The sequence below is a fragment of the Kwoniella dejecticola genome, chromosome 10 (assembly GCF_000512565.2).
Source record: "Kwoniella dejecticola CBS 10117 chromosome 10, complete sequence".
In the NCBI taxonomy this organism is placed as follows: domain Eukaryota; kingdom Fungi; phylum Basidiomycota; class Tremellomycetes; order Tremellales; family Cryptococcaceae; genus Kwoniella; species Kwoniella dejecticola.
In genome coordinates, this window is record NC_089310.1 from 1,151,492 (window position 1) to 1,165,823 (window position 14,332).

Below are 14,332 nucleotides of genomic sequence, written 5' to 3' on the forward strand. Positions count from 1 at the left end.
TCTTTCACCTAACGAACTTGTCGCCTGCCCGACCATCACATCGCGTCGAGTTGGATTGAACTTAGTCGTATCAAGTTAGGCCTCCAGGTCCTTCTCGGCCTTCTCGACTTGCTTCGGTTTAGCATTTTGCAAAGACAAGAAAGCGTTCCATGGGATGTTGACTGCGTTGATAGCTAATAATCGGTATTGAAGGGGGATGAACTGTGTGTGAAGAGCCGAACATATGGTATGTCAGCTTAGTCAGCATGCATGAATGCCAAATGGTCGGCTCCTGGAAGTGCAGTGTTGAAAGGACAGTACAGAGGATAAAGGAAGACTTACACCCTACCGAACAACAAGACGGATCAAACATCAGGTACCGATGTCAGCTCAGCTCAGCAGCAAGGCGGGTCCACTCCTGAAGGCAGGATGGAAACTTCATAAGGGGTTCTACTCACCATATTGAGGGTTTGGAAAGGGATGAACCTGGATGTTAATGCAATGAGTTTAAATGCTTCTTTGTACTTGTGTAAGTCTTTGAACTCACAACATCCAATTCGCCTTCAAAGTAGGGGCGAAAGCCTAAACCGTGAACACGTCAACATCTCAGCGGATGCCATATAGCTCGTAATTCCTTGTACACCGAGAAGACTGAGGTTGGACGGTGGGAAGAATCTAGAAATGATGTTTATCACTCACCTCTTGCCATTTCGCTCGGGCATCAGCAAGGGTCTTACCTTCCATCAAGGTCATTGCGTGGAAAAAGCCTACGAGTGCACCGAATCAGATCAATTGCTTCTGTTTAGCCCTCCAGGAGATTGGTATGAACAGGCAAGACTGGATTACTCACCGGTCAAGACGAAAGGCGCAAAGACGAATTGATCTAATCCGACTCTGGCGAACGTAGCAGGCCATTTAGATCTGATGGGTAATCTCTCCAAGGTCCTGAACCATACGGTGACTGCTGGAGCGAAAATACCTCCTCCCCAAACGACGATCCGGCTGTGAGCGTGAAGCAAAGCGAGCACACCGAGGTAAGGATGTGGATCATGCAGGCGAGGAATGGACGAGTTTACGGCGAGTTGAATATTGGGACAAGCGAAGAACGGTGAGCCGAGGGCGATAGAGAAGTAAAGGGTTACAGGATCGGCATGGATATAAGCTAATGGATACAATCACCTGATAAGGTAGATAACAGGAACTCACGCAGTTCGAACGAAATCATGCTTGGAGCCTTTCTTCTCTATCAATTGCTGAGCGACGACTAGATCGATTAAATCGAGTGAATCAGCCAGGATCCCACATATCTCATTTGGGAGACTGTGTCCGGTTGACAGAGATGCAACATACCATCACCAGTAGCAAACAGGACCTAATTGAGCTTCATATTAGCCTTTCAATTGAGTAATATGAATGACACCTGGAATCATCCGACCCTCTACATCCGCTTCTACGTCCACGTTCTACGTCGTGGCCTTGCACCCAATGCAGTGCCATATGACGGTTCACCAGAGTGAAGTTTTGATATAGTCCGACTGCACTCACAGCTGAAGAAGCCATACCCCCGACCAGAGGTCTTCGCGTCAAAAAAGCGGAATAAGCACCTAACAATCCGGCCATTTTGCTCTTTCGATCCCTATTACTTGTTCAAATTTGGTCGTCTGGCCGAGTGTAGGAGAAAGAAGATGAATTACTGCTATCCTGTTGAGTGTGTGATAGTCTACCAAAGAAGTCTGAGATTTGTTCAGGGAGCTCTGCAGTTATCCAAGGTTGAACAAAGCGGTTGGAGCGGTATGACAAAAGGACAAAGAAAGGGGTCCCGCGGGGTGGTTTCGTGTAATGAATTCACTTCCTTCTTCCTGAATCTCTGTAGAGCGACTAGTAAACTCAGCCTTGGGTTGATGAAGGCGTTTCGTCCAGCGGGTCTTGATAGGAGAGGTATGTGTAATGTGTACAGAAGTGAATAATAAAGAAGTGTAGACTTCCAGACAGACACAAAACTTTATTCCTCTGCTTTGGCTTTTAGCGTTTAGCCGAAGCTCCACCACGTCATCCTGCTATCCTACAAAATAAGGCGGATCGGAAGGTTCTCATCCGAATCCGAATCTCAATACGAAAACCTGCCGGCGGTCGGACTGCATCGCTACGTTCTTGTACAATTGATGTATGTATGGATGCATGCATGCATGTACTGCATTTGATACATGACTCTGTTGATGCAGTTCCTCTCCAGGCTGTACTGGCATCGATATAGGATTGGGCATAGGCCTTCCACGACGAGGAGGGCCATCAAACCAATTCGAAATACCTTGCAACTGTGCACGCGCGATCATCAGTCGAGGCATCAACAGCAAGTTACCACTGTTCCGATCACTTACCCTCCCAGTCCGTGACTGCCTTCTTCCACACCTCCAACTCATGCACCCTCGTACCCCCATAATGATCCACGAAGTAATCCCCCAGGACCTCCCTCGCTGTACTGTCCTTAGCCATGAAAGCGTCCACCGCACCCTCCAAGGACGTGGGTAGATGTTTGACCGTATCTCTCGTTACCCCAGGCGAATTCAACGGGCCATACGGCAGTGTCGTCTTGTTCTTTATACCCCTGAAACCCAATGCGAAGATTGCTGAAAGAGCGTAATATGGGTTCATCTGCACGTGAACTTGTAATCAGCGACATTGATCGAACCATTGGATTCGATCTGTGCGTATTGGCACACACATCTGCACCGGGAACTCTGACTTCAAACCTCGTAGCATACCCTTTCACCCCGGGCCCACTTAATATCCTCACAGACGCAGCTCGCGAATCATATCCGTACGAAGCAGTATCAGGCGCCCACATTGCCTATACATGGGCGTCAGCATCGTCAGCATCGGCTATCCTGATGCAACTACCAGACCAGCTCAAAGCTTACCTGACCGCCCTGTAAACGCTTGTACGAGTTTATCGTAGGACAGAACATCGGTAATACTACATGAGACCAAATCAGCTGTCATCGTCACTGGCATCGACAGCTGCGCAAAGGACTTACCATCCGGCATACCTTCCAGCAGACCAGCTAAGAACCACTCAGCCTCCTGACTCAGGTATTTCACATCATCATATTCCGCATCTTTCCGTCCGCCCGATTTCTCCTCTTCCTCCGACACGGCAAATATATTTCGCCCATTCTTGTCTCGTAGAGATACATGTATATGCCTAGACCGAAAATTCGTATGAGCGATACTCTAATGAGGTATCTACAGGCGGCTGAGCTCACCCTGAACAGCCTGGAAGCTATAACGATACGAAAAAAATCAGCTTTTGCCAACAGGTAAGCATTCGAGATGGCTAGTTCACGTACATCTCCCCATGGCTTAGCCATGAAAGTCGGCATGATATCATATTTCATCCCCACCGACTTGGCTACAAGCTTGAACAGACACGCGTTATCCGCCATTCGAGCTGCGTCGGTATACGCCAATGCAGTTTCAAATACTCCTGGACCGGTCTCGGTGTCTACCAGTCAAGGTGTTAGCCCATTACCATGCCATTTGTCATGCCCGTTGAGCTGAACCTGAACCATGCGGATGACAAAGGGTTATGAGGACTTCGTAAATCAGCAGGACGACTTACGATGACCTTCAACTTCTATGCCAAAGTCAAGTGCCATATCGTACAAATCATGGAAATAATCCTGATTCAGCGTCGGCCTCAACAAAGAATATCCGTGCACTGTTCAAGACAAGTTGGATCAGCTGCACTTTTATTTTCAAACCAATGACGAAGTGGTAGCTGACTCACTGCCCGGTGTGAGAGGTTTGAGATCATGGAATTTCTTATCTGCCAACGATTGGGCGTTCTCTTTGAATTGGAAATACTATTCCGTAGAACATTACTCGTCAGCTTCACTTGAATCGATTGCAGACTGTCTCACTTGGATCCGAAGATTGAGCACCAAATGACGATTAACTCACCTCGAACTCTGCTCCTGCCATAGCCTCAAATCCCAATTCTTTGCCTACGCCTTCATCCAGGACCGTCCGCAACAGACTCCTTGGATCAACTATCAACGGCTTATTCGTCTCCGGAACGATGAAACTGCAGAGGAAGAACGGGATGTTTTTCTCCCATTTGAGTCTTCGGTAAGTCGACAGGTCGATCGTAGCCCACAGATCCCGATATCCGTTCGACCAATTCGCAACTAAGAGTTCTTTGGTGTATGCTAAATCGTGAACTGCAGTCCAACTTGGATGATCAGCTGTTATCCACCCGCCGATCTCGGAAAGGAGAGTCGGAAGCGTGGTATTCGATGCAGTTGTGAATGATGAGATATGCAGATTTGCAGCTCAAGTGCTATAAAGCTAAATAATGAAGACACTCACTATCCCACCCGTAGATCGTTGAGCAAAACCCAAATCCATCGCCTTTGACCGAGCTGAGGAACTTGTCTTTCGACATGATCTTTCCTCTGAGCACGCCATCTACGTCGACGCCTAGAAGGTCAAGAGTGATCAGGTAAGTCAGTTATGGGGACATCTACCCTGTTGCAATTCGATGTAAGGCGTGATGAAGACGGGGAGAAGACATACCTGCTACTTTGACTTTATTATCATCCTTCAATAGCTCTTTGAGCTCTTCGAGGCTCGTAGGCGCATTGGAAGTGGGCGAGGGGGGCATCTTGGCGAAGCTGGATCCGATGGGCAAGGGCGAATAGGACAGTTCCAATGAACCTTGAGGTGACTGGTGAAGTTATAAAGCAGTACCTATACATCGAGGCAAGAGACAACTCTGCGGCTATCAATGGTGACAGATAAACAGCCTAAATCGAATACGAAGCCACGTGGAAATGACGCACTGTTCCTGCACTGAGCGGAATCATATGGTAGATTAATGTCAGTCGCGTCGATCAAAATCAGCTGCAAGATCATGTTAGATCCAGTTAATACTATCCATACATGACTTCGCAGGATACTCAGTAGCAATTCCCTCAACACCATTTCCCCAGGAAGAACGAACAACATGCCCCCTCAAGCTAAATCAATCGCAGCGTATTTCAAACCAACGAACGTAGCCTCCGCAACAGCCAATGGTGCAGCATCCTCTGCCTCGAGTATAACTACGCCCGAACGACAGAAGAAAAGCACGTTAAGCGAGGCAGCTAAGCGGGCTATAGTCGAGGGAGCAGCTGCTGCCTCTGCTTCTACGGCAGATTCTTCAGGAGTGAAGGAAGATGGTGAACCGTCTGCTAAGAAACAGAAGATTGATAATAGTCCAGCAGGAAGTGAGTAGCATCTTATCTCACCTCACATCAACCGCCAACCGAAACTCGATCCTGGATTTCACTCTCAGGAACAACTGCGCTGATGTTGACGGGCTCGGTAGAATCAGCAATTGCAGATATCTTCACCAAAACAGCGATAACATCAACGTCCCCAGCCAAATCGAAAATACCTGTCATCCGATCAAAGACTCGCGAGGAGCTCAGAGCGCGAATAGCCGAAAAACCAGAATGGATCGCCAAGTTAAGTCTGGAGGTCGATACGATGGGCGAAGATTGGTTATTGGCCTTACAGGATGAACTGACCAAATCGTATTTCCTCAATGTGAGTGTAGTTCTAATTTTTCCGCATGATCTGAACCCGATCACCTCAAAATGAACCCCTTAATCTTCCGTAGATGTCATTGCACCTTCTGTTTCCTAATGTTGCAGGTCGCGATATGGCATGACACGCTGATACGCATACTGGCTCTTCTCCCCATGATGCAGCTGAAAGAGTTCGTGACGAATGAACAGAAGACGAAAAAAGTATTTCCACCCGGTATGTTCAGCTACATTACAAGGCATGATTTGACAACTGAATCACACAGCGATCCCTTGCCAGCCGAGGACATCTATTCTTGGTCACGATTCTGCCCTTTGAAAGACGTTAGAGTGGTGATCATAGGTAAGCTATATCACCCGCTCTTACCGGACTGGCTCGTAGCTGATTAGCCATTTACTCATGTTTAGGCCAAGACCCATATCATGTGAGTCTAGCGGTGATCAAATATGGGCGAAGGAGTACCGGAGCTGATTGTCTGTCTGTCATCCCAATGAAACAGGACGATGGTCAAGCACATGTACGTATCATCCTTCCCAAGTAATCATACCATCTTATCTTGACTGAAGGATGGGGCTTATTGCGTATGTATTACAGGGCCTCGCATTTTCCGTCCGAAAAGGCGTCCGGATTCCGCCATCCTTGCGAAATATGTATAAAGAAATGCACGATGAGATACCAGGATTTGTCATTCCCAAACATGGGTGAGTCGGACTCTTCCCCTGGCCTTAAATTCACGCTGCTCTCAAGTTCAAGTCTCTAGTCTCAGCGATCTTGACCTTCCGCACGAGAGAAGTATAGCTGAATAGTAAATACTTTATTTATGACGTCTAGCGATCTGACTGAATGGGCTAAACACGGTGTATTGCTCTTAAATACCTCGTTGACCGTCCGAGCACACGAAGTGAGTCCGGCGAACCTTTCTTCTGCTGTCCCTACTCCAGTCCATCAATTTATCAATATCTAAACCATTCTGATACAGTAGAAGAGCATGACTGGCTAATGCGACCTTTCTGATCAGGCCGGATCTCACGCAAACAAAGGATGGGACCAATTCACCGCGGCCGTCTTAAAAGTAGTCACTTCGCGTCTCGCACCTAACTCCGCGCCTTCTCTAGCCCCAGCTTCCGCAACAGCAACAGACGAGAAAGTCCCCGGGGCAAAGGGGGTGGTATTTATGGCTTGGGGTGCTCATGCAGCTAAGATGTGTGCTGGAGTCGACAATGTACGTCCCACTCACCTATCTAATCTCAATTCTCTGGTCATCTGTGTTACGGTTTCCCCTTCTATGTTCTTTTACTGCTATTGTTCACGTTGCCCTTTCAATCCGAATCAAAATCAAAACAAATCATCTCTCAATTGATAGCCCGAACGGAACTGCTGTCTTTGAAATTGAGATGACCTGCGCTCATGATGACTTCCATACACATGCTGACTTGCTAAATGACAGAAAACACATCTGATCCTGAAATCCGCTCATCCATCGCCCTTGTCTGCTAACAGAGGGTTTCTGGGTAATAATCATTTCAAAAAAGCCAACGAATGGTTACAGGTCAAATACGGTCCGGAGGGCGGGATCGACTGGAAAGCTTTGGGAGCGGGCGAAGATGGATTGTCTAAGTGATCCAAGTGATCCAAGTGATCGGGTAATGCTTTCTTTGGAGCTGGGCTGCTTGCATCTTACATCTTACATCAGTCCAAAGAATTATCGTTGTTTTATGCTTGCTCAGCCATTTGGTCTCTCTCCAAGTCGCAATTCTCCATATGCTATCTAGAGGAAGAAGGAGTTTGTTTTGTATGATAGTCTTATAATGTATACATCTGCATATATTTACAAAGACAACATCACGAATGATGATCATCCTCAGACTTATGTTTTTGTCCATATTGATGACTAGCAAACGCCTTCCTATGCACTTTGATCGGCCACAGCGACAGTCCCACTCCCACTCCCACTTCCCGAAGCCTCACTACCGTCCGTTATAGCTGCTGCGGATTTACCTTTCTGCGGTCTAGCTCTCCCCCAAACGACTTTAGCTTTCTTCCCTCCAACTTCTATTCCACCTTGGGCAGATAACGCCTCCGCTACTCGCTCGGCTAGCGCGCGTAATTTGAAATTTATGAAAGCGCAATCTGTTTTATTGGACGTGAATACACAATGATCAGCTCTTGCTCTCCAGTACATTAAGGAGGAAACGGAGGCTTTGCTGAAACTCGATACTCACGAGACGCTTCGACAAGCGTTATCGATCTGATCTCGATCGGTTTCACAAAGGGACAATAAGCTACGAGGGCAGCGCGCACTTCCGATTCGGTCGTTTGTGGTAATCCAAGGAACAGGATTGTTGTCTGAATCAAGAAGATGGAATTCAAACAGGAAATATCAGTATTGTAAATATGGGTAGATAATTGACGACTCGAAAATCGAAAATCGAAAATCAAGCTCGAAATTCGAAACTCGATACTCACAATAGATTTATCATCTGGCGCTTTCATCCCTTTACTCTCCGCCGATTCCCTCAGCATCTTCTTAGCGACAGGATCGTTCTTCCCGTAATATCGATCTACCATATTCTGCTTCGACAACTCCCCTTCTTTCGGTATTTCGTGTCTAATCAAGGCCAATCATCATGAGTCAACACAAGTCTTATTTTTTGAGAATACGACTTGATATGTGACGAAGGACCGAGAAATGACTAGTATAGGTGAGATGAGATGAGAAGCGACGAAAGGGACGAATGTAACCCATCGGGACTAGCGAGTTGACTCGCGGCGGAAACATAGCAATCGTGGGGGAGAAAGAGAACGAGTACCCACCTAAAAGGACACTCTCCACCTCGTTTACATTCCCCTTTAACGAAGAAACTGCATATATGTGGTCGATTCCTCTTGTAATACGGGTCCGTCCTCGCCAGTCCCTTCAGCATCTCCCGGCCTGCTCGAGTGGCGACTTCCGAGTCGAACGTCGTCCCGTCGGGAGAGTCTGCCATTTGAGCTTCTAAATTTTGAATATAGTATTCTGTGAACGTATTAATCACCATTAGTGTTTACTTCCCCTTTTCGACCCTCTCCAGCTCATCCCCAAGCGACACACAGCAAGACCAAGGTACGGGAGTAGGACACAGAATTGGATCTATACTCACGCTTGTTGATATCTGATGTGGGTGCTTGGGCTTTACGTCCCAATGCCGCATCTCGCACTTGCACAGGTAACCCATATTCCCTAATTGACAAGATTACCGATCCGACTTGATGTCAGCTGCCGACTTCCCATATGATTTGGCGGATTTAAAATATGACACGGATGGGGAACGCTCGCTCACAGATCAAGTAGACACGTTTGACAGACCCCCTTTATCTTCGCGCAGGTATTACAAATCTCAGTCTTCTTATATCGTGCTCCGGCTCCTGGATTCCACCTGAAGACTGTGAACGGTCGATTACAGATCTTGCATTCGTTGCCGAATTCCTGCTTTGACTGTGGATCGAGGGATGAGTCATCATCAGCAGGCAATCTACAGATTCGGGAGGTCCGATCGAAATAGATATTTCACTTACCATTCGCACATATGGATTCGGACCCAGACCTATAATCATCAATAATCAGCTTACCTTGAGCGCATGCGTGAGCTGGAAGCTGACACACATGTTTCACACCTATCAGACACTCGAGACGTCAGCTACTGAGTGCTCTGACGAAATTGAGCAATACAGCTGACTTACAGTATCGGGAAATCAGAACTCTCCACTCCTATTTTCTGTTCACGCGATACCAACCATATCAGCAATCCTGCCCCCTCGGGACCCACCAGACAACGATTAGAGTCGATTTAACTTGAAACTCACGTTGATATCGTGCTTGGCCGGCATCTTGATAATTTTCCCTCTTTTTATCGCAGGCTGACAGAAGAAGGGAAGATAAGTAGCTGATTATACACAAATGTTGTCTGAAATCAACAATAACTGGAAGTCAAACGCAAAGGTGGCGATATGATAATCAGTCATCCCACGTCATATATATCGTTGAAGAAACAGCAGACGCGATACATTTGATCCCGCTCTTTGGCCGTTGATTTCATGTCACGGAGGAAGAACCGACACACACAACTTGTCTTTGTTAGAACGTTAGAATCAAATCAGTTGTGCCAGATATATACCACTTACACATGCTGTCTATACCCCCTTCACCACGATTGTCCACCGCCCCAATGATGGATTCGAGAACCTGTTTGAGCGACCCACCATTGCTAGGCAGACAGGACGGACGGCAGTTGCATTCTATCTCCGTGATTTCGGTTCATTCTCGATGTCCGAGCACACAGGGATCAGTGCGCTTGGACCATCAGGCGTTTCATCTTTCTTCCCGAATCCTCCGGGAAGCTTTTGTTGATGTATTCTCTCACCTGCATTCGAATCGCTCGATGTCTCCAGCATCTCGATCGAATCTTGGGTTAATGAGGTCATCCTAATAAGGTGTTCTCGCCTTGACGACGACTAACATCGATTGAAGGCTGTAGCATGGATATCAATCTCAATTCGAGAGTTCGAGAATGGATCACAACGTGAAGCCACCGCACCTTCCTCCTGGTATCTCGGAGCGTCCTTCACAACGGTACTCGGCTGCAGATCAGGTCCGTCTGTGATGCCAAAGCACGTTCCAAAATAACTTAGATCAGGACCGCTCTTCACATGGTGGACGATCCCCGTTCCTCTCAAATGTGTCCGAGGCATCGGTTTGCATGGAATTAAGTCGTGAAGGACATACCTTGGCCAACAAGTTGAAGGATACGGCAGGAGTCAGTCTGCGTGTGTGGAGGAAAAGGATCATCCGTTGCATGGACAAGGCACAGGAACCCGTCTCGCATTCCCGAGCTCAACCAGAAAACCTCCTGGGCTGAACAGAGCATACGGGCGCCGAGGATACAGCAAATACATATAGAGGCGGTGTTAAAAATCGATCAGTGCGTAACCTGAAACACGCACTTGCTTGTCTGTCAACACTAATTCTCCGTCCGAACACTCGATGTGTTGGTTGTCCGTTTTCCGTGATTCGTCATGCTCGCTGAAAAAACACAACCTCGTAACAAAAGTATACTAATTTGATCCAGACCCGACTCTCCTCTGAGATAGCACTGTACCTTTGGTCCAAAGGCTGTTACCCACTCTCACACCCTCACGCCCTCGAGCCTCGGATCCCGAATCCGCCCAAAGAGATCTTGAGAGGCTATCAAGTTGATCGGATGAAGCTGGAATCCACAAGAGCGTCTACCCCGTTTGGAGTGGAGCGGCACACTTACACTAACACGGACACATTCCCCCCTGATGTGCGTAACATGCACAAGCTTTTAGTGCTCCATCAACATCAAGAAATGCAGGAAGGTGCGTTTCTGCCGTAGTTGGTCGAACCTTCGCCTTTGGGCGTTTTACCTTCTCTTCGATATACATTATTGTATTTTGCTGATGTAGAACATCAAACAAGTGGAACGTCAGGGTATCTGTGTCCTTCAACCGGGAAGAAAGGGGTTCCCTTTTGATTGTATCCACGGCTTCACTCCATTTCATTGCTCATTGTTGACGTTTTACTGAACGACAAGACTAGGGGCAAAGGGGAATCTAAAGGACACTACTGATAATTCATTCTCACGCATGATACCATGATACTCTTGCTAACAACCCAAGTTCCCTTTGTTCCTCTTATAAAGCTATATGATCTCCTTCAAGCAATTATCTTTCTTCTCCCTTTTGATCTTCCCATCCCATCCCCTTCTCTGCGCATCGCATCGCATAGCTTCCTGATACTTATTCTCATATTCACACTCACACCTATATTCCCGTATACGCTATCATCCTTTGTTCGTCTAAACCCAACCAACATCAACTTAACGCAAAGTACCACATTATACCATTCTTTATTGAATTATCACCATCTTTCGATCAACTTAGATAATTGATATATCTACCTTACCCTGCCTCTCAATTCCCTCGCCTCTCCCTAGGTCAAGACCCAACCACCTGCAATTTACTTCACTCCGTTCCAAGCTCACGTTCTCCACACTTGGTCACCTTACCTCTTACCACCCTACCTTCTCACTCACTTTTGTTCCCAAACCCCCCTCTTTTCTCTTCCTCTAATAGTCCACGATGAAATCCACTACTATCCTCGTCACTCTGATCTCCCTCGCCAGCTCCGTCTCAGCCAGTGGATTCGGTGGCTTCTCCCGAGGAGGCTCCTTCAACTTCGGTTGCGGTCTGTCCATCAAGCAAAAAGCAAGCCACGAGCAGAAAGACTGGTGTTCCGGTACAGGTAGTTTCTTCACCAACTTCAAGGGTGGCCCTCTCTGTTGCTCCGATCACACCAGACAACCGTGAGTCGAATCTTATCTTGACTCCAACTGCACTCACGTACCCATAGATAAGATACTGAAGTCGTTGAAAACGTTTTCCAGGCCTTCAAGCGGAACTACCTGTCCCTTCGGCTGGTCGCAGCACTTCAAAGCTGGATGGTGAGTCCCCCTTTTCTCTCCGCATGATTGTACAGCGATGCGCTACAATATATCACAACTTGCTGGTTATGTGGCACCCTTTGAATCGCTTAGGCTGATACATCATGGTCGTTCTGCTGCAGCTGTATCCCGCCTAAGGAAGTCTCCCCTTGTGATTGTGGTGAAGGCTACAAATGGGATTCCAACTCGCACAAGTGCGTCAAGAACACTGGTAAATGCCACGGTGGTCAATGGTGGCACGATCGATCCGATACTTGCTGCGACGATTCATGGCAACACAACCCACCGAAGGGTGACTGTCCAAGTGGTATCAAGTGTCCTTCTGGTATGTCAATTCCTCTCGTAGTATACCAACCGATATCATTCTTCCATATCGTGCCCATAGGCGCACACAAATCGTAGAGTCTGCGCTGAACACAAGTATGATCGCTTGACCTCTCAGGCTGGTTCTGGCACAAGGGCCAGAAGAAATGTCGACCTACCGGACCTCACTCCCCTGAACCAGATTGCGATGACTGGGACGAACACAACCGTGAGTCTTCCTTGCCCTTCCTCCCATCCTGCCCTGTATACTAGGTACAATTGGACTTGATGTGTTGCACGGTGAGGAGTGAAGCTGATCCTGAGGGGTCATTCGCAGACTGCTGTGGTGGACATACCGGACCATCTCAAGGTGCAGGAAAAGGTCAGTCAAATCATCAAGGTCAAGGTGGCAACGGCAAGTTCCCATGGGGAGGCAACAAGTTCAATCAAGCTGACTTTGAAAAATGGTGGTCTCAATTCGCTTCAAAAGGTAACGGCGGTAACAAGTGGGGATGGAAACGTGATGAGACTCAACAAGCCGCTTTGTCTTTCCCTCAAACTGATCTCGATAAGATGTATTGCCCCGGTTCTCTTCACGCTTGGTATGTCTACCTCCCTTTCCCCCTTGTCATAGCCCACGCTCGTGTCACCGTGTCTATGGCGGTAGTATGTACTTGCGCAAAAGCTGATCAGTGATGACTTCGTGCGATGTAGTACCGTCCCGACTGTTGGTGGTGGTGAATGGGCTTACGAATGCGTCGACTTCGCCACAGAACTCGAAGCTTGTGGAGGTTGTGTCGGAGCGGGCGGCCAAGACTGTACCCAGATCCCGCACTCTCTTTCTGTAGGCTGTGAAGTCGGTACTTGCGCGGGTGAGTCTGATCTTTCTATAGAGAACGTTTGATCAGTACTGCATCGTGCAGTGACCCCGACATCGATCCCTGTGCTGACGCTAACACTTTCCACCGATTTTAGTCTACTCCTGCAAACAAGGATTCCAAGCTAACGGTACATCCTGCGTTGCCGTCTAAAGCAAAAGATCCAGATGCTCGTCCTCGATTTGTTTGCTTGTGAGCTATGAAGGGACAATAGACTGCCTGTCTGAACGTGTCAGATTGTGTATAGAATGATGGAGTGGAATGGATGTATCGGACAATCAACCTTTCTCTTATATATATTTAGATTTAGAGACTTGCTTTCCTCTCATTCTTTTATAGTTTTCTCTCTCTTTCACTTTCACTCAACTTTGACGTACCACAAGGGTCTTCTCGACCCGGATCGGAAGGTCTGCGAGCCGCTGAGACTTAGTGGGATATCATGGATTATCGGACATTTAGAGTGACCTTCTTCTTTATAGTATACAATTACAGTAGCTTTTTTCGTTCACAGTATGCGGGTGTGTGATTTATCCAATGCAAAATTATAGTAAACCTTCGGCACAAATCTTGATGGGCTACACTTTAGTGTCTACTCACCTGTAACATTCTTCCAAGCATTCTCCGAACGATCGCTCAGGCTCCTTCGTGGTGCACAGTGTGTGGAGCCGTGGAAGATTGAACTTGTAACAAGCTTTTCTGACTTGTGTCCGATCACTTCATACTGTATGCTGACACACAGTATGATATAGAAACAGTTAGTGGACATACAGTAGTAATTTCTTTTGATTCAAACCTTCCTCACAAGGACTTTCGCCATACACGTAACGCATGCGGAATTCCGAACCTTTCTCATCTCCCAATAAAGGATGCCTCTTCCGACCTGAACGGTGACGGTCTATATTTGTCAGACCGACTGCGCCTGCAAGCTTTATAGCCCATGCATCACAGTAAATAAGATCGATATCTCATGCTACCGATAATCACATCAGACAAGTCCAAATCCAACCTAGCTATTCTACTCCCCCTCGCCTTGAACGTCACCTCTCACACAGCCGCGCAATCAGCAGACACGTACAGCACAAA

General features: G+C 47.4%; 5 protein-coding genes across 5 annotated transcripts; 2 read left to right on the forward strand and 3 right to left on the reverse strand.

Moving 5' to 3' along the window:
- Window positions 1–75: 75 nt before the first annotated feature.
- I303_107969 (protein SYM1) lies at window positions 76–1,599 on the reverse strand (the record flags this gene model as incomplete). Its single annotated transcript, XM_018411222.1, has 8 exons — window positions 76–201; window positions 438–465; window positions 527–561; window positions 679–746; window positions 830–981; window positions 1,186–1,243; window positions 1,330–1,351; window positions 1,525–1,599. The coding sequence occupies 8 exons, from the start codon at window positions 1,597–1,599 to the stop codon at window positions 76–78; spliced, it is 564 nt and encodes a 187-aa protein (XP_018259890.1).
- A 669-nt stretch (window positions 1,600–2,268) lies between these two features.
- I303_107970 (uncharacterized protein) lies at window positions 2,269–4,642 on the reverse strand (the record flags this gene model as incomplete). Its single annotated transcript, XM_018411223.1, has 12 exons — window positions 2,269–2,294; window positions 2,358–2,631; window positions 2,702–2,827; window positions 2,898–2,953; window positions 3,015–3,181; window positions 3,243–3,259; window positions 3,327–3,481; window positions 3,599–3,697; window positions 3,767–3,842; window positions 3,940–4,199; window positions 4,348–4,458; window positions 4,555–4,642. 12 exons carry the CDS (start codon window positions 4,640–4,642, stop codon window positions 2,269–2,271), a joined length of 1,455 nt encoding a protein of 484 aa, XP_018259891.1.
- A 342-nt stretch (window positions 4,643–4,984) lies between these two features.
- Window positions 4,985–7,189, forward strand: I303_107971 (uracil-DNA glycosylase; the record flags this gene model as incomplete). Its single annotated transcript, XM_065969721.1, has 10 exons — window positions 4,985–5,246; window positions 5,348–5,568; window positions 5,733–5,784; window positions 5,848–5,910; window positions 5,976–5,992; window positions 6,068–6,085; window positions 6,163–6,269; window positions 6,400–6,469; window positions 6,587–6,790; window positions 7,016–7,189. The coding sequence occupies 10 exons, from the start codon at window positions 4,985–4,987 to the stop codon at window positions 7,187–7,189; spliced, it is 1,188 nt and encodes a 395-aa protein (XP_065825793.1).
- A 285-nt stretch (window positions 7,190–7,474) lies between these two features.
- I303_107972 (pre-mRNA-splicing factor SLT11) lies at window positions 7,475–9,435 on the reverse strand (the record flags this gene model as incomplete). Its single annotated transcript, XM_018411225.1, has 10 exons — window positions 7,475–7,698; window positions 7,791–7,914; window positions 8,035–8,176; window positions 8,383–8,584; window positions 8,709–8,788; window positions 8,889–9,043; window positions 9,124–9,152; window positions 9,212–9,222; window positions 9,289–9,323; window positions 9,412–9,435. The coding sequence occupies 10 exons, from the start codon at window positions 9,433–9,435 to the stop codon at window positions 7,475–7,477; spliced, it is 1,026 nt and encodes a 341-aa protein (XP_018259893.1).
- Window positions 9,436–11,706: 2,271 nt separating this feature from the next.
- On the forward strand, window positions 11,707–13,402 carry I303_107973 (uncharacterized protein; the record flags this gene model as incomplete). Its single annotated transcript, XM_065969722.1, has 8 exons — window positions 11,707–11,930; window positions 12,012–12,068; window positions 12,191–12,393; window positions 12,511–12,600; window positions 12,709–12,753; window positions 12,862–12,973; window positions 13,086–13,243; window positions 13,347–13,402. 8 exons carry the CDS (start codon window positions 11,707–11,709, stop codon window positions 13,400–13,402), a joined length of 945 nt encoding a protein of 314 aa, XP_065825794.1.
- Between the last annotated feature and the right edge of the window lie 930 nt (window positions 13,403–14,332).